The sequence below is a fragment of the Colias croceus genome, chromosome 11 (genome assembly GCF_905220415.1).
Source record: "Colias croceus chromosome 11, ilColCroc2.1".
In the NCBI taxonomy this organism is placed as follows: Eukaryota; Metazoa; Arthropoda; class Insecta; order Lepidoptera; family Pieridae; genus Colias; species Colias croceus.
Window position 1 is genome coordinate 9,451,967 of NC_059547.1, and position 21,723 is coordinate 9,473,689.

Sequence of the window (21,723 nt, forward strand, 5' to 3'; positions counted from 1 at the left end):
AGTGTTGATCAATATACGAACATTGCATAGAATCTTTTCGAACGCACATAACAACGAAAGAATGCTCGACGCTCATTCTACGTCTGTTTACACTTAAATAAATGGACATAATGAGGTTAGAATGAGAATTCGCTCGTTTGATGTAAATGCACCGTTACAGAATACCACATAAGCTATCTAGAATTTGTATCTAGATAATATAATATGCTTGCGTGGACGAAATTGTATGCAATATTATTTTTTCATATGAGCGAGCGGGATAAGTAAAAGAAACACATTCATTTTCAATATTGTATTTTTAATAACGATATAATATTTTTTTATTTGATTTTTAACACTAATAAGAGATACATTCATGTACGTTATATAAATTACCAATTGTTCAGTGTTCCTACTTAAAAATAAAGAAGGAAACTACACAAACAAAAGTATTGTCAGTTAAGTACACAAAATTTAGCTAAAATATATATTTTGTAGCGACTCTGTAAAATAATACAAACCCCGAGTAACCACCTAAGGCTTCCACTCATGTGAGCTCGTTTTAATTTCCGCACAAGTACAATTAAAAAAAACCACAACCGTTTGTAGGAACTCAAAAACAATGTCAAAAGTGAACAACAATAATAATATGTAGTTGGGAATTTTATAATATCTAAAAATATCATATATAGTTAGGTAGGTACTTATTATTTTTTTTTATTAATATATATAAAGAGCAAGAAATGATTTTTCTTATTCACTAATAAATAATTAAAGGCAATCTCCATTTAAAGCGTTAACGTACTTTTTCTTATACGATTGTTTATAAATAATTTTACGAAAATAGATAACATTATTTTCTACATTCTACTCTCACGTAAGGCGTGGGCAATAACATGAAAACAAATCATGTTTTCAGGTATATAGTTTTAATGGAAATACAATTTCTACGTCAAAAACATATAGCATGTAACATTTTGTTTGATAATCTTTATAAAATTTACGTATTTATTAATTTACAATTTACAATTAAAATTTCAATTTACCCCTTTGCTTCGCATACCTTAGAATAGCATGCTTAGCTTATATTTTATTAAAATAGTAATATTCATTTAATTAGGCCTTTAAATTGATGTAGATATTTCTTTTAGATTTTCAGTTATTTTTAGTCGCGACACTAAATTGATGAAAGCTATAAAAATGTTAAATAAAGCATATCAACACGAAGGCCTTTCAATTTACGCATTATAATAACCGCGTACGTATTTCACACACTTTTTTTATGTACAATAGAAAATTATATGTACAATTATTATAGGAATGTAGCTATAATGGAATGTTTAACAATACTTTCGCTTTTCATCATTGCTGCAACAATTTAAATTTTGTATACACTAATGTTAGTAGAGGGTAATTTCATAATAACTGTGATTTTAAGTAATTTAACAAAAATGATGTACTTATGTATGGATTTTATTTAAATAAGAGAATCTGGGTTAATAAAGTAAGTACAAACTGCTGATAATTTGTTTTGTGTTTAGATATAGCTTTTATTTTCATTTATATCACAAAAATATATAAGTACATCTCACGTCTTTGTATAATACGAACTAACTTACGAGGACGTACGAGCGTACGTATGATTTTTTGTCGTATACATAATTTAAAATTTTATTGAACTGAAGTCAATGCATAAGTATATTTGTGTTTCTGTGGTACCTATACATAACAACAATATTAGAATTAATCTCAATTACATTTTGAAACAAATAATGTTTCAAATTCAAATTCACGTCAAATTGACAGCCGTTTCGCGCCAAATTGCACAGCCCACAGATAACATCATACAGAGTAATCATAGTCCACAGAGTAATCAAAGTCCACAGGGTAATATAACAAGAAACGCCACCGTCGCTAGGGCTTCACATGGAGATATTCAGCGACGAATACTCGGAAGATTTTGTTTAAATTATCTATGGTGTTGAAGTCTAGCGCGTTGATGTTGTCATCGGCCGTGTGCCATACACTCGGGAACGGATTCGGAATTATATGCAGGATGTCTACATCTGAAAAGTTGAAAAATATAATTATAACATAATGCAGAAGAACAACTAGGTTAAAGCGAATATTTTTCTTAGTCCAGAGACAATTTACATTTTTTTAAATGCATTTTATAATAAGTTTTAACTATTTTTTTCCATTTCATATGTTAAATAACCGTTACACTGTAAACCGTTATTTAACGCTTCAAAAACTTTACATAAAATCTGTTATTTCTCTTAATGCTGTTGATAGCGAATTCTCAAATTTTCTGCGCTGATAACGTAAAGTTGATAAATATTATACATTACAAATGACTGTGTCGTGATAAGATGAACATTTGTCACGATGCATTTGATATAGTTTCCTACTAACGTTAACGTATAGATTTTTATGTATATGATGGGGCCGCGGGTATTGGTTGGAATTCTTCCGTGACATCCTCATGGTAGACCTGCGTTTATTACAACAATATGAAGATTGAAAAAATAACTCACCCCTCCTCATAAACGGTACATGATCGTCCTCTATAAACGCGCCAGAGCTGGCCAGTTTAAAGTACGTCTGCTCGGGCTTGCCCTGCGAGTACCCAGTCAGCTGTTTCAACTCGCTCAGCCGCTGCTCAGCGCTTGCGAGGCGGACATACCAACGCTCCGTTGTTTTGAAGTAGCTGTAGAATGCCGGGTCTGGGGTACCGAGGAGGTCTAGGAGTACTAGGACGTCCTGGAATTGTTCAATAATAAATAAATAGATAAGAAATAAAAAATAAATAAATAATAGATAACAAATCCTTGAAAATTTAAAATACTTAATTGTATGTAGGTTTTGGGATAATTTTTAGATATGTGTCGGAAATAATAATTGATTTAAATTTTTTATTGTCCATATAAAAATGTTCAAAGTTCTCAAAGTTCAGAAACGAAATGATCTAAAGATGAATTTACTTATTATTCACCATATTATATACATATGTATTTGATAATTATTTTGGCGTGAATCGTGATCGATTTCATCTATTTTAATTACCATTAAAATATGATTCTATTGCGGAAGTCTGTACATAAATTAAAACTTTTGTATATTTAAACATAAATTAAAAATAAAATAAAGTTATAAAATAGAGATATAAATGAATAAAAGAATTTAAATACTTCCATATTATCTAAAATGAAACTAAATAAATAATTACGCACTAGATCTAGTTATCATAGGCATTCTAGTATTACATCAATAGATAATTTCCAACAAATATCATCATCAACACGCATAGATACCATAAGAAAAAAAATCGTACGTGTTCAAACCAAGAAGCTTATATCTAATACACTGGAGATTGCACTATGAACGTTGACTTGTCACGGGAAGGTATGACCTTGAATGACGCCTGGTTGTTCCTGCATCCCTTTCACACCAACTTGCCAAGTTAGGTGTGAAAGGGACAAAAAACAACCAGGCGTCATTCAAGGTCATACCTTCCCGTGACAAGTCAACGTTCATAGTGCAATCTCCAGTGTATATTAGATATAAGCTTCTTGGTTCAAACCAACATACCATTCTTTGCAAGTGATTCGCGCCATCTTTGTAATGCATATTATTCCACGTGCTGGCCAAATGTCTTGCGCCATAAATGGAGTCCTTCGGCCCCCAGTGACGGAAGGCCTCTTCCCCATCAAAGAATATGAACATCAGGCTTGGCGAGCTGGTTTTCAAGGGGTCTAGTAGTGTGGACATGACCTTGGCGAGGTTTATCATCATGGCACAAGGAACCGCGGAATCTGTCGCGCCTGTTGACCAAGGTCGTTCGTGAGTGGCATGCTTTATGCTTTTGTGTTCTTAAATTATCTATGACTAAATTAGTGTACTTTATTTTATTTGACGATTTGTATTTTGAAAAGAATTATTTTTTTAAACACAGTGTGTTTAACACACTAAACAATCTATAGATGCCAAAATCCAAATGGATGTTTACCTAATTTTTATAACAATAGGGGCATCAAATTTGCATAGCATAAATATATTATTATCATACCTACTTTGAGTATCACTATGCAAATTGCAAAGTGCAAACCTTTTCGATCTGCTCTAGCATTGCATCTGTCGCGTCAGAGTATATATTCTATGGCTCTATCCTCTAGGCCAAGCTCTAGGCTGACTATTAAATACTTATTGACATGTAGGTAGGTACCTATTTTAACAACGGATATAGATAACAAGGCCATATTTCCTTCGACATAGGCTATAGAATGTAAATGTAAAAAAATCCTATTCCATTTAATTTTATTTACCACTGTCTCTGAAACCGTCATTTATTTTCCTTATTCTTATTGGTGTGTGCAAAATTTATGTAATCCTAAGCTTAGAGTGTCCATACAAACGAACAACTCGTTTCTCTTACAATATTAGCAAAAAAGTATACGTGGATACATTGCGATCTCTCTACTTAAGTTAATCATAATGTATCGCTCAATCGAATCATTCTACGAATAAATAACGTTTTCTTGTTACGAATGAATTCACGCAGAGCAAATAGCAATCGGTATGTCAATAAAGACGTCATAAAACTAGTGAGAGTTGCGTGGTCTAAGGCATGAGCTACGCAAAAACAAAAAAAAAATGTACGTGTGCTGTTTTTCGATAGATTTTCTGTTAGTAGACTTTGTGTTTTGTTAAAGTTAATAAATACTTAGTGCAAGAAATATTTATTACGTAATTCATAACACAAAACTTTTGATCTAAGCAAAATTATATATTATGTACCTAAATAAATCTCCAATTAATAACTCAGGCCCCGGAACCACAGACACAATAGAAAATCTATTGTGTCTGGGACAGATCGGCCCGCTTGAGGCTCAATGGGTTAAAATTTCTAATTTCTAAACCTACCCACAACAAATAACAAACACGTTATTATGTTTTTATTCATAATCAGCAAGCGCAGAGGCTGCGCTAGTCAAATAAAAAGCAGCAAAACAACGAGGTCAAAGGTGACTTACAATAAGCTACCGCCCACGGCCCAAGCGACATGTAGCTATTTATTTAACTTTTATATAGGTCAAAGGTTAAAAATGCCCGAAGCATAGTAAAGTCAACTAACTAATTTAATAAATTCTACGTGCTTCTACAAAGTTGAAATTGTGACCTTTTTTTCTAAAGTTGTTATACTTTTCGTCCAATAGTTTACTGTATGTATACCTACACAGAATTTAAAAAATTGATTTATTTTATGTTCAAATAATGAACTGCGGTTTATTGTGTACTATTGAACTACAACATAAGGGGCCGTTCATAAAATACGTCACACTAAAATGTACTTTTTTTGACCCCCTCCCCCCCGGTCGTCACGCTGTGTCACAATTTCTGTAACCCCCCCCCCCCTGGAAATATTTCGTCACAGAAACTAAGACCCCTCCCCCCTAAACATGATAAATTTTGATTGATAATACACAAATTTTGATATTAGAAATTATTTTTTTTTTTATTTTTATAATAAAATTTTAATATCTCATGTTGAAAAAAATAAATTTATCAAGTTACAATTTATTGTAATAATTAAATATACATTTAAATATGTGTATATTTAGTATTTATAGTTAATACAAAATTGAAAAAAAAAAATAGTCGAGAGAACGAATACTCCGTAAAAAATTTTAATGGACGGCGAACGTCACGCTGCCGTAGACCCCCTGTCCCCCCCTTGTCACATCTTGTCACACTCGTGAAAACCCCTCCCCCCCTTGTATGCGAACGTATTTAATGAACGGCCCCTAATATCTAACTTAAAAATAAATGAAATAAACTTATTTTATACTAGGTTTCCGCCCGCGGCTTTGCCCGCGCAGTCAAAGAAAAACCCGCATAGTTCCCGTTCCCGTGGGATTTCCGGGACTGCGTCATTTCCCGGGATAAAAAGTATCCTATGTCCTTTCTCGGGTATTAAGATATCTCCATATCAAATTTCATGAAAATTGGTTCAGTAGTTTAGGCGTGATTGAGTAACAGACAGACAGACAGAGTTACTTTTGCATTTATAATATTATAGTAGTTATGGATTTCATCAATATTCATCTTAACCTTATAAGGAAATGTCACATCGATAAGTCGTCGTATAATCGTATCCACATAAAATATTTAGGTATCTGTTTGTACTAAATTATATAAATTAATTATCAGGCTTATCTGTTTGTTTGTTCCGACTTCCGACTTTGTATGAAGAGAGTATGTTTTTATGAGAAATGGGACTTTCCTTGCAGAAACTTCATTTATTTTAGTATCAAATTTAATTTTGTTCGTCGAATTACGTTTATCTGTTATCAAGCAGCTCTTTTAAATTATAGAGAAGATATCGTACGTATATTTTCATAATAAAGACGAAAAATTTTAACAAAATCTTATGAGCATTCTATCGCTAAACCTTTTTTTCAAACGTTGATCATTTCTCAATTACCTACTAAGAAACGTGCGTACAATACATCTGTAATCAATTTAGAATGGAATTTAAAGAGAGATCAATTAAATCTCGAATGTAAGATGAGAAATCAATACTGTTTACTTTGTCACAAATTTATAACATCACACATCTATTTATCGATTATTTAAATTTTGAAGCTAGCCTGCAGCCTGCAAACCAAGTTAGCGAACCCGCGTCTTTGGCAAAATTCGGTTAAATTCCCATGGAAATGTATTCTTTCATCGCAGTTAGAACTAGCCCATATCTCGAAAGTATTAATATAATAAATTATATCCTACTAGGTTTTCGCCCGCGGCTTCGCCTGCGCAGTCATAGAAAACCCGCATAGTTCCCGTTCCCGTGGGATTTCCGGAATTGCGTCATTTTCCCGGGATAAAAAGTAGCCTATGTCCTTTCTCGCATATCAAAATATCTCCATACCAAATTTCATGCGAATTGGTTCAGTAGTTTAGGCGTGATTGAGTAACAGACAGACACAGTTACTTTCGCATTTATAATACATAATATTAGTATGGATTATCTTGATCTAGCAATAAACCACAGATAGTTGACAAACTTTTATCAGAAAATGGATTGCTAGATATATCGAGTGTATAACACTCTTGTCTCCTAACTTTTTACAGACATAAATTGAGCAATAAAACCGCTCTGTTCCGACGTGAAGAAAGATACATTTTAACATATTTTATAACATTACAGTAGTAAGGATAAGTAACTATTCTAATTTCTACTCACCAATAAATACATGCTCCCTCGTATATTTGCTGTCATAATGGCACGCTAGTACCAAATACCTGTCAGCGTTCGGGTTCAACCTGGCGATAATGTTCCTGAAGTTCAGAGTACCAAATACCGGCGTTTTATCCGGGAACACATCCTCTGTGACGTCCCAGCCGAGATCCTTCATCTCGTTAACAATGTAACTGCCAACCTTCTCATGGTTGGGAGTACCAACCACACGCGGTATCAAGATTTCATCGAGCACTTGTCTGAAATGTACCCGGTCTGATAGTTTTGCTAGGTTCTTTATATCTCCATCTGTTAAATCTTGCGCTTCGTGGTAATTCTGGAACAAAGTTTACAAATTTTGTTTGAAGTTTATGGAAATCTTCAGGATAAGAGACATTCGTTACAAATGCACATTCGTGCGAAGAGCGAGGGGAATAACGAATACGTATCTCGCATATATTACCTATATAAATAGCGCACTCGCTATTCGCCTTAACATTCGCATATTCGTAAAAACAGTTTTTCGGACATAATCAAAGGGTAGACAAATCTGTGAACAAATGTTCGTCGAATTTATCGACGAGTCGTCAAGAAGCAAATAGCCAAGACGAATGTATAAAAATTCACCATTATGAATGCAGAATTCCCCTTGCAATTTCAGAATGAGTCTGATTTTATTAAATCCACTTATGGTTTAGTTTCACAGTATAAAGTAGGTACCTACTTAATTAATTTAAAACTATAGGCGGGAAAAACCATCAGTTGCATTTCGCATTTTTGTTTAAATGCATATTTTACTTTATACCGTGTTGGCCGGCTGGCCGGGCCTGCGCGATCAAACATTATTGTATACTTTTTGTATGAAGTGACTTATGCCTAAACGCGGCTCGGCCGTGCACGGGGCCTGTCCGGGGCACTGCATTGAAAATAATATCGATGGCCATGTTATTACTTGTTTGCCGGTTCCGACACGGCCCGTCCCTGGCAGAGTGAAACATGAATCATGCTTTATTAGAAAGGATTTTAAGATTACTTCAATCAATCACTCTGAAGAGAGATAAAAAAAACCAGAAAAGTGTCAGAGCGATATGGCATTAACACACCATTTTTTCTAACATTCATTATAATTTAAACATGATGTAGTTTATTATACAGTTGCTACAAATTGACAATACTCCAAGGCAACATCCTTGTGCAAGTGAATGTATTCTATAGATTATATTTTCTAAGGCTTGATTATTATTAGCCATAGTACATTGTAAAGAGAACCTCTACAATATTAATTCTATAAAAAATATGAATACTTTATCAGAAATAATTTATTTAGAATAAATTACTAGTCTAGTCAATAAGGAAAAAAATGAATTTAATAAAATAAAGCACCTAAAAGTGTGAGCAAGTAGCTGTGCCTTGAACCAAGAGAATAGCAACTTTTCAATAACATGTGTTTTTCTGATACATAATCATCATTATCATAATCCATAAAGTGATATTGGCGGGAAAGAGAAACAATAACCTAACCATTTTTGCATGCAAGAGTAACAAACATCATTCAATCCTCTTAAACTTTCACCTTTATAATACCAGCATGATAAGATAAATAATAATATTTTTAACTAAATTAAATACATAAATGTCTAACATGCAAGTTATGCAAGATAACAAGGATTATGTAGTGCATCAAAATAATAATATAATCCTAAGGTATTGATATCAATTTTAATTCAAATTTATGGATACTGATAAACTGCTGTGTGCCAATTATGGTTTGTTGAAGTCAATTTACTCTAAAATAAATTATGCTTTTGATTATTTGATCTTTGGTATTAAAGCTATTTATTTAGAAGTAACAACAATGTCAACTGATTATAAACAACTTCTATTAAGAAAACTTAGGAAGGATAGGAAAAGATTGAAATAAAAATTGGTAAATTAAACTTGTATGCATAACAATAGTTTTAAAAGATCATATTAATTTTATCTCAACGAGCATGCCAAATAATTAATTTTATTATTGGTTTTGTAAACAATTATTTTAAATTAGGTTAATAATTCTGTACACCATATCATGATGGTTTATATGTACAAATTTTTACTTTGTAAACTTTTGACCCAATCCTTACAAATGATAAGAGAAGTCCAATACATTATCAAAAATGTAATTAATTAGTTATCACTTTCATTTTATCTCTTCATCCTAAATTACAAAATGCGTTATTCTAAAATAGTGTATTAGTAAAACAATTCCTTACCTTTTCTTGGTAAAATTTTAAAGCAGGCGCATCAGTGTTAACGAATACAACACAAAATACCGTTACCACGAAAACTGCAATCGCATTTGCCATTTTAAACACTAAACAAATAACTATTTTTCACGAAACATATGTTGCGAAATGCACGTCTTCTTTACTTCTTCAAATACAAGTTTCTGATTTCTCCCACTATTCCGATAAAAGTAGTTTTAACCTTGGAAAGTTTTCTCGTTTCACATTCGACCCCCAACCCGACAGCCCTACCCATTCACTACTTTGTTTTGACACTGACAAATGACAGCCCGTAAACTTATATGCGAACTTGAGTGTAGCCACATTCGTAACATGCTTTTTGCCAAAAACTTCTCACCAATATCACTTTTCTGATAGATCAACACATCAACATTTGAATCAAAATATAAAAAAATGAAAGTTTATAAATAATATCGATCGAACACTTATGTTTATAAATAATATCGATGGTATCTTATACATGAATTAATCATTAAACAAAAATAAATTCATTTATTTTTTGCACAAATGTGGTTAAATCTGCAAATACAGCAACACTTTTTTTCAAAGAATAAACATCTAACAGAACTGTTAATTATGCTATTCAATATAAATTAAATCAAAAATTTCTATACTCGCTAAGCAATATTCTAACTAAACGATGAATTTTGTATAAATAAGTGAAAGTTAAATAAAAATATAATATTAAAATAACGAGTATTAATAGCCTTGTTACAGCGACATCGTAAGCGTGATTAAGTATTAACCTCAAATATTTTTGATGTACCGACGTAAATATTAAAGAGTCTAGGTTTCAAGTAAAGTAAATCTGACTATATTTTCTCATCTTCAAGAGAAATAAAAAAAAGAGTGTGTGTGCCGAGCACACGAGTCAGAAGTGAAACTTTCAAGATACCAAAATCGTCGCCTTACTCCATGACTTGACCTTGAAATTTTACTCTCAACTTGTCTAAAGAAGTTTCACTGCACTATTCATTCCAAATGAAATACCTAATTAAATGAATCTGCACCCCTTTATGAATCGAAAGAAATTTACCCAGTCTTCAATTTGCGTTATCACGGCGATAACTATGATCAAGGACAATGACGTCAGATACGTACGCTACCAGGTTACTAACGTCATGAAATGTTAATGGGATTTGTACAGCTATAAACTTTATGCTGCATAGAAATAAGGTCGAAATTCCTTTTCATATGATTAGTTAATAAGTTACAGTACACATAAAATAAAAAAGTACATTTATCTAATATTCCCGCGTCTTGTTTACGCAAAACTTTCCCGTGGGCGCCTAATAAGTGTCCGTTACTTTTAAGAAATGAGAAAAGCCTGTGGGATGCGTATGAAGCCGTCAGTCGAGCCTATTTTTAGAAATATATTATGAAAATGTAGGCTAGGTTAAATTTTCGAGCTGATTAGATTTCATGGTCTATACAAAAATTATGCAAATATTTAAGTGTCGGTGACGGCACACACAATTAATTTATTGTATAATATAAAAGTTTATGTGGTACCTACGAAAGATATTCTTACTGTATCGCATCGTGCTAAAAAATTGTATCGGCCTGTTTTGGCCCTCCGAAAAGTATAGACCGACTTTGATGGAGCTTCTATTAGTAGATACTATTATTTATAATAAAAAAAAATTCAAAGCGCCTTTTAGTTTATTCGTAGAGTTCGTTATATTATGTTTATTACAAAAAGAAATCTGAGTGGGCGCACGTGTAAAACCACGCGGAAAATACCTACATTGAGAGAGAAATGAGTTACGTCTAAATGGTCTATATCTAAAATTAAATATAGTTTATTTAATACATGAGTAGGTAACTACTTAGGTACAATAATTGTGCTTTTATTTTATTCACCTGTTTATACTCTATTCTTTACAATATAACTACAGAATAATTTACAATAAGTAGATATTATATTTAAAAAAGAACTAGACTAGGTTCTTACTTATGTATTTACATTAGTTTATTATGTTCACATTAAATCACGTTAGAAATTTATAATAATACCTTCCTATAATAACAAATACGTCAATTTAGTATAAGTACCTAACAACAACAACTTAGTACTTGTGCAAAAGATCTTGTTTAAAGCGTTGTGCCACTTTTGCGTCAAAACCAACGCTCCGTCGAATCCTGTATTGCACTATATGGAGCTGAGCCTCACCCGCTATTCTAATACTCATAGATTTAGGATATATTCGACTAGAAAACACCACCTCTCCATCTCCACAGAAGACTTCTACAGAACTAGCATCGACGAAAATTCTCAAATGTACGAAATCTTTTGGAGACCAATACGCACGACGTACGCCATCTACCCCGCCACGATCCACGGTTATATATTCATGTTCTGCTGAATATCCAATCGTGAAGCGGCCCTCGTTCTTCCACTCAAAAATAATCCCAACATCAGCATCAACGGAACGCGAGTCAGCGATTAACTCAAACGACCTCGCTTCTGCGTCAAATACCTCACCAGGACTGTAAAAGGCATTTTCTAATACTTCGGATCTAAGCTCAACCATTTCTCGTATCGGTGACAACAAAAGACGCCCATCTTTATTCATATTAACTTCCCTAATAATAGTCAACATGCTCGCCCATCCCTCAGTAGACTCGACAAAATTACTCTCCCACATACCGAGCCAGGCCACCATTAATATTCTATCGTCTGGAGCGCGCAAAGTTTTTGCACCATAAAAGTCATGTCCATAGTCCAACTCGTAGAAGGTAGCTGTAGAAACTTCAAGATCTTCAAACCTTGCCCGCTGGTAATTAAAAAAACAAACTACATAACCGTTTTGATAGAGATTTCTAAACCTGTATCCATCTGCTTCGATCCCTTGCACGGATAAGATCAGAACATGGTATCCATCTATTTCAAATAAATCAGGATTCTCCCACATGTAACCCATATCTCCGAAAGATTCAACAAGAGTTCCATTATGTTTCCAATTAAACATATCAGTAGATGTGTAGAGTACTAACTGGCCATTCCATTGTCTCGAGGTGGTGCCAACAATCATATACCATACATTTCTAAATCTCCATACCTTTGGGTTACGTATTTCTCCCATACCATTCGGCGAGTCCCTGACAAGAGGGTTGTATAGATACTTCTGAAATATAAGGCCATTGCCACTGAGAGCAACATTCTGCGTCTGCATACTTTCTTTCTCAGATACGTGACCAGTATAAAAAAGGGTCAGAAAATTCTTTCGCACAAGAGCTGTTCCTGCCAGGCAGCCGTGTTTATCATAGTAATCCTTCGGTATCAATGCTGCAGGATAATGCACCCATTCTATTAGATCCGAACTTATAGCGTGCCCCCAACTCATACGACCCCATGCTCCATTATAGGGATGATATTGATAAAATATATGATACTGTCGCTTGAAAATTGTGAAACCAGCAGGATTGCTTATCCAACCATCTGGGGCAATTATGTGATATATAGGCCGGTATTTTCTACTCAGTGTAGACTCCCTTTGATTGATAAATGTTTCAATATAACTTGTATCATCGACAAATTCTCCAGACACTGCACAGAAGCCCACTAGAAAGATAAAGACGTCCATCTCCATTTAGATCCAAAACGAGACTGTTGAAAGAACTAATTCATAATGAATCAGTTCCTAGAAAATGATGAATGCATATGAGATCATGTGAAAGGAAACAATCGACAATATTTATAAATATTTTCTAATGTATTATCTAATAGCTGTATCCCAAAATAATTATATTGTACACATCTTACGCTGAATAGACGTAACCAACGGAGGTAACGCATGCTTAAATAAATATTATGATGCCATACATGGAATCATTTTCCGTCACATACAATAATTGTGAAGAGGCTGCCTATTGTGAAGAGGGCCCATAAAAATATTATTTAAAAATATTTATGTACGTGAATTTATTTGTTAAATTCTAATCAAAAATATATAACTAGGTACATGTTTATTTTCGCCATTAAGCATGGCGGACAGAAAATCACTACATAGTATAAAACAAAGTCGCTTTCTCTGTCCCTATTTCCCTATGTCCCTTTGTACGCTTAAATCTTTAAAACTACCTACGCAACGGATTTTGATGCGGTTTTTTTAATAGATAGAGTGATTCAAGAGGAAGGTTTAAGTATAAAATTTATTAGGTTTTAGCGGGCGAAGCCGCGGGCGGTAAGCTAGTATAAAATAAAAGAAAGTATTCAATAAGATAAATATTTATTTATGACAAATTCTTAATACATATGTTACAGGAAATGTATGTAATCCGTCATTGTATACAATTCCTAGGAAATGTATACAATTCCTAAAATCGTACGGAAATGTGTGAAATAAATTATTTTATACACATTTCCTAGGAAATCTATACATTTCCTAAATAGCTATCGGAAATGTAAAACATTTAAGATATAGATATGTCGCAGGCAAATTGTAAATAATCTGGCCGTTTACAAACTGTCGGCATTTTGTAGTAACTATGCCGATAATTCGTAATCAGAAATTTTTGGTTTGGGGGTGGGTTAGGTTAGGTTCGTGTTTTTTAAAACTACACAGAAATAGGAGCCCCACGAAGTGGGGCTCCGTCGCCTCGCAACCGTCTTTTTGTAGAATTTTGGAAAAAAACGAATTTTCGGCATATTAAAACAGCTAGCCGTAATGTAATTCGGCGGATTGTACTATCCGACTGCGCCAAATATACGCGAGGACAGCGGGACGACGGGACTGATTACTTGCAAAATGAAAATTTGATTTTATAAGAATAAATATAAGTTGATTTTGTAATATTTACGTTAAAAGTTAGATAGTTGATTTTTAAAATGTTAATTAGTAAGATAATAATATGAACATAATATTATTACAATTTTACGGTATGACTGTTACTCGATTGTATCAATAAGAGCTATAATAAAAAAAAAACAACGTGTTTTATTATAGTAAGCATTTACTTTACACATTTCCTAATACGATATTGGAATTGTATACAATTCCTAGGAAGATTATACATTTCCTAGGATATGCATGCATTAAATAGTTTTTTAAACAATATTTTATACATTTCCTAAATGGTATCGGAATTGTACACATTTCCTAGGAATTGTATACAATTCCTTGATTTCATACATTTCCGGTAACACATACACAAAATATGGTCACCACAATGTATAAATTATATTAAAACTTATGTAACTAAAGTGATTAAATATTGCCATAATATATCACAGAAATATCATTTTGGTAAATAAATTTAGATTCTTCTAAAATGTATTCGATGCAAATAATAAAAATAACAGTAATGGGGTAAACAAAAACATTTGTAAAAATATTTTTTTTGTCACAGCATGAACGACGGAATTTCTGAGATAGCCTGTTTTTATTCCTCAAAAATTTCTAAGACTGGGATAAATAAATCCTTGGAATTTTTTTTTTTTTTTTTTAATATGTATTAGGAAACTTTTTTTGTAAAAAATACCTATGTTTTGTCTTGTTTGATAAGAAAAGTAGTCGAACTTTTAGCTATGTGTACTTTTAGGTACCATTTCTTTAAACCTAATTTTATTCGAGTTTCGAGCACCTTTACATTCTTATAAATATAAATTGTAATATTTCTTATTATATTATTAATGGAATGTTTGTCTCTAAGGTTTGTCTTTAGTTAATATGAATTATACCTTAATTATTTTAAATTCCCAGCACCAAAATATACATGAATATCAAATTATGTTGCCTTAAAATATACTTACATATATTACTTATTTGAAAATAAGAGATTTTTTATAAGTCTCATACAATTAGGAAATACACTGGTATATATTTTTACAATTTTAGAATTTTTACTGTGTATCTCCATAGCTAGGTTAGATTTGATTGTGTGTGGGGTGGGTTTCACTGTCTTTTGTATTTTGGAACGAAGTTCCTTATCGCGCGTTGTGAAAGGGGGCTAGACGGAAAAAATTCTTACGAAAAGTTGTCACGACACTTTTTGCTAGAATTGAGCCGTGCGGCGTGCGCGTGGTTCTCTGTCTGTCTCTCTCTAACTTAACACTTCGTTCCATCCGGATGTCCCTCAAGTTTTGTCTTTCTTTTTGTCTATGATAAGGATTGTCTATCGATGGTTAGTGTTGGGTTTAGCATTGTGCCGCAGCGCTGTGTACAAAACAGCTTAGCAAGCCGCATTGTGCCGTCCGCGTGCAGCAGCTCGGGGAGCGACCCTAGCGCTATTATGATCTCCTGGTACTTTTTGAACTTAATTTTTTAAGATTTGTATGTTTTTAATGTGTTGTTTGTTATATTGTCGTTAAAATTTTTTATTTTGTTGCAATTAAGCATTATTGAAGTGAAATCAACGAAATATTTTTTGTCAATAATTAGTTGCATATTGTCAATGAATAATGTTTATATTTTTAGTCTATCGATGGTTGGGTTTAGCGTTATGCCGTAGCGCAGTATGCAGGTCCGCCCAGCAGGCAGCGATTCGTGCGTGCGCGGTGCCGTGTGCGTGCAGTAGCTCGGGGAGCGACTCTAGTGCTGATAGAGCGTACACTCGCGCTATTCTGGCCTCCTAGTATATTGAAAAAAAAAAACATCTTTAAATATTATTAATTAACATTGTGATATTATCCATTTTTTACCGTAAAGATAAGTTATTTTTTTTGTATGTCATAATATGTATTAATGTGTATCGGTACAAATATGTAAATGTATTTTCTTGATGTCATGTGACATTCTTTGATGTCATTGCATTCCAAAAAAAAAAAACAATTCAAAATGTTCTTGCAAAAAAATGACAACGCACTATTGAAATAACAAAAACCTAAGCAAAAACCAGTGATATCTAACACAATTGTTTATTTTTTTATTGTATTTGTCTGTTCTTTTAAAACTTACCTCAACTGCGCACTTCATCGCGTACCGATGTCGCTCACGCAATAAGTGCGACGCGGCACTATGCGGCGCACTTGCAGCTGCCGCAGAACGTTCAGCGTGTAGGCCACGTGTTAGCCGTGAACATAGCTCTCTGTATGCTAATAGCGCGTCTAGTGCGAGTAGGAGGCGCTGGATGGACTCATCGTCGGAGGGCTCGGGGGATTCGCCCATGTCGAGCGCCAATCTTTGAAAAAATAAAAAGAAATTGCTAAAAAACTACAAAAACTTTGAAAAAATGGTGCTTATATAGATTACAAGATTTTAACGCAACAACCTCAACGGCGACACACTAAAGAGACAATACGACACTGTGAATTGCAATGGTTAAGTAGCCCACGTTCCACGTGCAAGTGACATAGGTCGCCATCTCCGCCACCAACATGCAACGTGTAAGCCATGCAGACAAATAAATAAAAAAAAACTAATAAACCAACTACTCACTGAGCGGCGGCCTTTAGAGCCTCTCGAATGCTGCCCCAGCGAGGTGAGTCCGCGGCGGCCGGTGAAGACAGCGCGTGTAGGCCTGCGCCCAGTTCGCGGATATCTGCCCGCTCTGCTTCGCAGCGGCCCTCAGCTAAATTGCGAAAAAAATTTTAAAAGGGATAAAAAAATAATAATGTCATAGCCGCATCTAGTTTAACTATAATATATGCATACAACTACAAGTTAATTTACTTAGAAGCGCTTTTGAGTTATTATCTACAAGTTCTACAACTAAGGCATATTTTATATATTTTCATAGTAAGACACACCTTTCTCAAATATCTTGCTAAGTCTCCCCAAACCGAGCTGCACAAGTCGGAGTTGCTCTTGTTCGCCCGCAAATGTAGCTTCCATTTCATCCGTTGTCATATCTCTCTGCAATAAATATTTTACTAAGTAATTATCTCATGGATTGACTCCAAAATATTTTATGTGAATATTAGTGCTATCTCTTTCACGTACCTACTAGCCATATAAAATTTAGAAGTTGTAGGAAAAAAGTAACTTTGTAGATATTTTTATCATTGACAAACACTATTCTAATTCACGTATATGATAATTACCTGAATTAATTAGCTACGCAATCTACCAGCTATTTATAATTACAACAATCAACTCACAGAGCTATCCTCCTGCGTGCCTGCGAGCACAAACTCGTCATGCTTTGGCTTATCCAATTTAGGATTGGACTCGCACAGGAACGTCCGTAGATCAGCGTCATGTGCTAACACCGGGTGACGCGCGACGAGAGTTAACCAACGTTGTAAAGCCGCGCGACGACGTTGTAGGAATACTGGGCTGCCACCGCCAACGACCATGCGTTTGGGAGGTAGACCGCATATTGCCCTGTTAATGTGTTATTTTTGTAAATTGTAAAGAAATTGTAATGTTTTTGAATTTCCGTTCATTATAGAAAAAAAGGTTGATTTTAACAGACTTTAATGGGACATCAGTTAAGTGGTTGTATTTTAGCATATCTTTCTTTTGATGAATCTTTGTTTTAAATTAATTTTAATTTTTAATTGGAAGTCACGTTCAGTGCACAAATACGATTAAAAACACATTCAAAAAGGGTCTATCAAATTGTTTACACAATATAGTGTCCTAAAATATTATAAACAAAAAATTAAACTTGAAATTTCAACAGCGGATGTGACTAAAGCCCTTTAAACCCTGATAAGGATTTATCAAAGTTACCTATATTGTTATAAAATAGTATCCACCCACAATATTTTATAATGATTATATATTTTATACAAAACTAGACACATGGCTTTGCCCGCATATTTAAAGGCCATCTCCAGACAAAAACCATTTCATAAAATCGCAGTCAAAACACACTTTCGCATTTATAATATTATGTAAGATTTTTATTCAAAATATGATTTTAAACTTGCTATTTTATTTTTATTTTATGCAGATGCTCTCTTAAAAACTTGGGCTAAGCAGGTTTATTTATTTATTTATTCATGGTTGTTTATAATAAAGAATAAATGATATAGTTACTTTAACAGATTTTTAAATGAATATAAAATTACACAGTAATTTACAATACACATGCTATCAATAAATTCATTACATGTTAATTAAAAAGCAAAACTTATGTTTAATTTATTCGCCACTTAAAATAATTTGCATAAATATATTGCCACAATAAACACAATTCATTACATACCTGTACGGATATTTAGCAGCAAGCACATCATACAGCTGAGCAAACTCATTGTAACGTCTTGTCACAGTGGTGCCATGTCTGCGGGAACTCACATAATATTCACAATGCTTTAAAATTAAACCCTTCCTTTCAGGAACCAGTTCAACGCTTATTACATCTGTTGCTTCTAAATCCTCAAAAGTTACTTCTTCTACACTTCTCGACATTGTTTATTATTCTGTAAAAATAAAAGTATTAACAAAACTATTTGATATAAAAAATAATAATTCTAAAGATCATTCAATTATTATTTATTATCAATAACACTAAATTTTTTTTTTTAAATGATTAATTCTATATACGAACCTTTAATTATGTTTATGCGACAAATAAGCATTGGCCATATGAATATCGTACTCGGTGTCGATTTCTAAGCTCTCGTATTGAGTTACTTCACATATCGTACAACTGTAATTTACATACACAGCGCAATTTGAATTTATTTTTTACTTAACTCACACGTACAGAAGACGTAACGTAGTGATTTTATGTAGGATTTTATTTACGAAGCAGATTTGTCCTAACAATAATAAGTAAGAAAGTTTACATAGAAAAACTTAGTTAATAACTTGTTTCGCAAAGTTCGAAACTATTCCGAAACTTTTTGATGTTTTAATGACAGTTCTCGTCAGCGGTCAGCTGCACGTCAGCTGTCGTCTTGCTGTCGTCTGTGAAAGCAAATGTCAATTGCAATTTGCACATGATTTTTGGCAAAGTCTGATGGCAACGTATAATTAAATTATCTGTGGTATTTTTAAACTGATGCAAAAAAAAATTTAAGACTCATTCAAGGAGTAGTAATAAAAAGATATCGATTATCGAATATCGACATTAAGATATTTAAGATAAGGATTTCTTAGTTAGTACTTACTTATTATTTTGTAAGAAACCTTGAAGCACGATAGATTTTCTCGAAATATAAAATGCTCCGGTTTCTATATACTCGCCATTCCAATCTTGACGCCGAGGTCGTCTCGTAGGATGAAAATTAACTGGATAAACTTTTTGATCACATAAATTCCAACGAAGTTTAAAGCTCCTACAATAGACGGAGAGAAAATAAAATAGCATATAAATATTGTGTTTAAAAAATGTCTTATTCAAAACTTTAAATTTTAAATAATTTGGCGAAGGTAAGTGAAAAAAAAATTTTATTACACAGTCATGAGTCTATGTCTAATGCCGGCCGTCTTTACTCTAACTTAAAATTATACTTATCCTACTTGTTAATTTATTTGTACCTCGTTACTGAGAAAATGCAGTCGTACGGCTTCGGACTATCGAGTTTCTTTAGGGACCGTTTTAAATGTTTAGACTTAGTGAATGGCGAAGTCGCTTGCAATAGAACTAAAATATCCACTTCCGGCCTGTATTCAAGAAATTCTTGCACACCCCATAAAGAAGGAGCCCAATCTGTTGCAGTCACATAACTTCTCTTGAAAACTTGCACTCCTCCTATAAACAAATATAGAATACACTTCGTTATACAAAAAAAAAAAAAAAAAATACAAATAAATTTCGTAAAGATATTAATTCTGGTTCGTAGCCGATAAGTTTAGAAAATAATGAATCTTATTTTGACGTAATTAATTAATGCTACATTTATTGTGTACTAGCAGTCCGCCCCGACTTCGCCCGTGGTACATATTTCGCAATAAAAAGTAGCCTATGTCCTTTCTCAGGTATCAAAATATATCCATACCAAATTTCATGCAAATTGGTTCAGTAGTTTAGGCGTGATTGAGTAACAGACAGACAGACAGAGTTACTTTCGCATTTATAATATTAGTATGGATTCTGAGTTCGGTGTTAATCCAACATAGCTACTTACATTTGCATCTAAATAATACATACTTTTAACACCTTCCAAGGCTATCAAAGGATGATCGGTGGATACGGTAATATCTTCAAGACCCGCATTTTGCGCGGCAAAGATGGCGCGAGTCAAAAGGTTAATCCCTCCAACTTCACGAAGGTTCTTTAGATGAATTCCTTTCGATCCTCCCCGGGCTAGGATAAGCACAGAAATCTTCTCAGAAATACAATAATGAAGACTAAAACAACAAAAAAATACTAAATTTAAAATTTATTAGCACAATTCATAATATCTATCTGTCTGTTCACGGTGAACCCAAAAAGTACTACACCAATTTTAATTCTGTTTACACCAATGGAGAGCGTAGTTCTCTAGGAAGGATTAAGTAGTTATTTTATTAATTTTAAAATAACGCAAGCGAAGCCACTGACGGAAAGCTAGTCGGTTATAAGTTTGTAAAAGTGCTCGTAGTATTACGTAAGTAAATAGCTACTTACATTAAGAACAAAGTGATGATAGTGACCCGCATGTTTGGCAACCCAAATTACAACTACCGTATCAGATCAGTTTGCTCATTGTCACTAATGGACAATATCCTTTTTTGATAAGTAGGTCTAATCTTTGATTCAAGAACGTAGTTCTTGTATATGTTTAAATAACGGTGATCCTAGAAATGGATTCCTTTGTGGCTTGTCCTAATGTTGTTTAAATCTAGGGGATTTTAACAATGGGAGAAGATGTGAAATTTAGAATAACACAATATTCAATAACGCTATAATTTCCATTTTTGTAAGAGATAATAATTAATTCACATCTTCACATACCCGTAGTAACTAATCTGGCAGTCGTGTAAATACCTACATAGATAGAAACCGGACCAAGAAACACTTTGTGGTTTATCATCTTATTCAGCATTTAAAGAATTACTAATCATTATCACAATCAGATCGCAAAATGATATGAGCTCGATTATGGATTTAGCAGAGGATACAATATGATTAATGTTTTTGTAATGCAGTATAACTAAAATAATATTATATTAAAACTAGCGGTCCGCCCCGGCTTCGCCCGTGGTACATGTTTACGTTTTCTCTACATAAGAACCATCCTCATACTTCAAGGAATATAATAAAAAAAGAATTATCGAAATCGGTTCAGCCGTTCTCGAGTTATGGAATTACAACGAAAAGTGGCATTGATTTTTATATATTAGATAAACAGTATAGATTATCAACTTTTTATTTAGTGTTTTCGTTTGCGCAAAATAAATC

At 33.4% G+C, this 21,723-nt stretch overlaps 3 protein-coding genes across 3 annotated transcripts; all 3 read right to left on the reverse strand.

Annotated features, from left to right (window-relative positions):
* Positions 1–277: 277 nt before the first annotated feature.
* LOC123695757 (glutaminyl-peptide cyclotransferase-like) lies at positions 278–9,733 on the reverse strand. Its single transcript, XM_045641678.1, has 5 exons — positions 9,469–9,733; positions 7,223–7,553; positions 3,571–3,803; positions 2,517–2,742; positions 278–2,045 (listed from the first exon to the last, which is right to left on the reverse strand). The coding sequence occupies exons 1-5, from the start codon at positions 9,559–9,561 to the stop codon at positions 1,894–1,896; spliced, it is 1,035 nt and encodes a 344-aa protein (XP_045497634.1). The 5' UTR covers positions 9,562–9,733; the 3' UTR covers positions 278–1,893.
* A 1,766-nt stretch (positions 9,734–11,499) lies between these two features.
* On the reverse strand, positions 11,500–13,133 carry LOC123695604 (raffinose invertase-like). Its single transcript, XM_045641505.1, has one exon. It carries the CDS (start codon positions 13,092–13,094, stop codon positions 11,571–11,573), a length of 1,524 nt encoding a protein of 507 aa, XP_045497461.1. The 5' UTR covers positions 13,095–13,133; the 3' UTR covers positions 11,500–11,570.
* Positions 13,134–15,595: 2,462 nt separating this feature from the next.
* Positions 15,596–19,299, reverse strand: LOC123695722 (sorting nexin-8-like). The gene is made up of 7 exons (XM_045641632.1): positions 18,943–19,299; positions 18,598–18,814; positions 17,543–17,768; positions 17,192–17,297; positions 16,881–17,013; positions 16,401–16,623; positions 15,596–16,074 (listed from the first exon to the last, which is right to left on the reverse strand). Exons 2-7 carry the CDS (start codon positions 18,801–18,803, stop codon positions 15,922–15,924), a joined length of 1,047 nt encoding a protein of 348 aa, XP_045497588.1. The 5' UTR covers positions 18,804–18,814; positions 18,943–19,299; the 3' UTR covers positions 15,596–15,921.
* Positions 19,300–21,723: the final 2,424 nt, after the last annotated feature.

Bases quoted from the DNA above. Each gene is read 5' to 3' on its own strand.
- LOC123695722 (XM_045641632.1), bottom strand. From the start codon at position 18,803: ATGTCGAGAAGTGTAGAAGAAGTAACTTTTGAGGATTTAGAAGCAACA. The intron at 17,298-17,542 runs GTGAGTTGATTG...TATTTATTGCAG, and splicing joins GCACGCAGGAGGATAGCTCT to AGAGATATGACAACGGATGA. The intron at 16,075-16,400 runs GTAAGTTTTAAA...TCAATATACTAG, and splicing joins CGATGAAGTGCGCAGTTGAG to GAGGCCAGAATAGCGCGAGT.
- LOC123695604 (XM_045641505.1), bottom strand. From the start codon at position 13,094: ATGGAGATGGACGTCTTTATCTTTCTAGTGGGCTTCTGTGCAGTGTCT.
- LOC123695757 (XM_045641678.1), bottom strand. From the start codon at position 9,561: ATGGCAAATGCGATTGCAGTTTTCGTGGTAACGGTATTTTGTGTTGTA. The intron at 2,743-3,570 runs GTATGTTGGTTT...GAACAATTCCAG, and splicing joins CGAATCACTTGCAAAGAATG to GACGTCCTAGTACTCCTAGA. The intron at 2,046-2,516 runs GTGAGTTATTTT...TCAACTTTTCAG, and splicing joins TGTACCGTTTATGAGGAGGG to ATGTAGACATCCTGCATATA.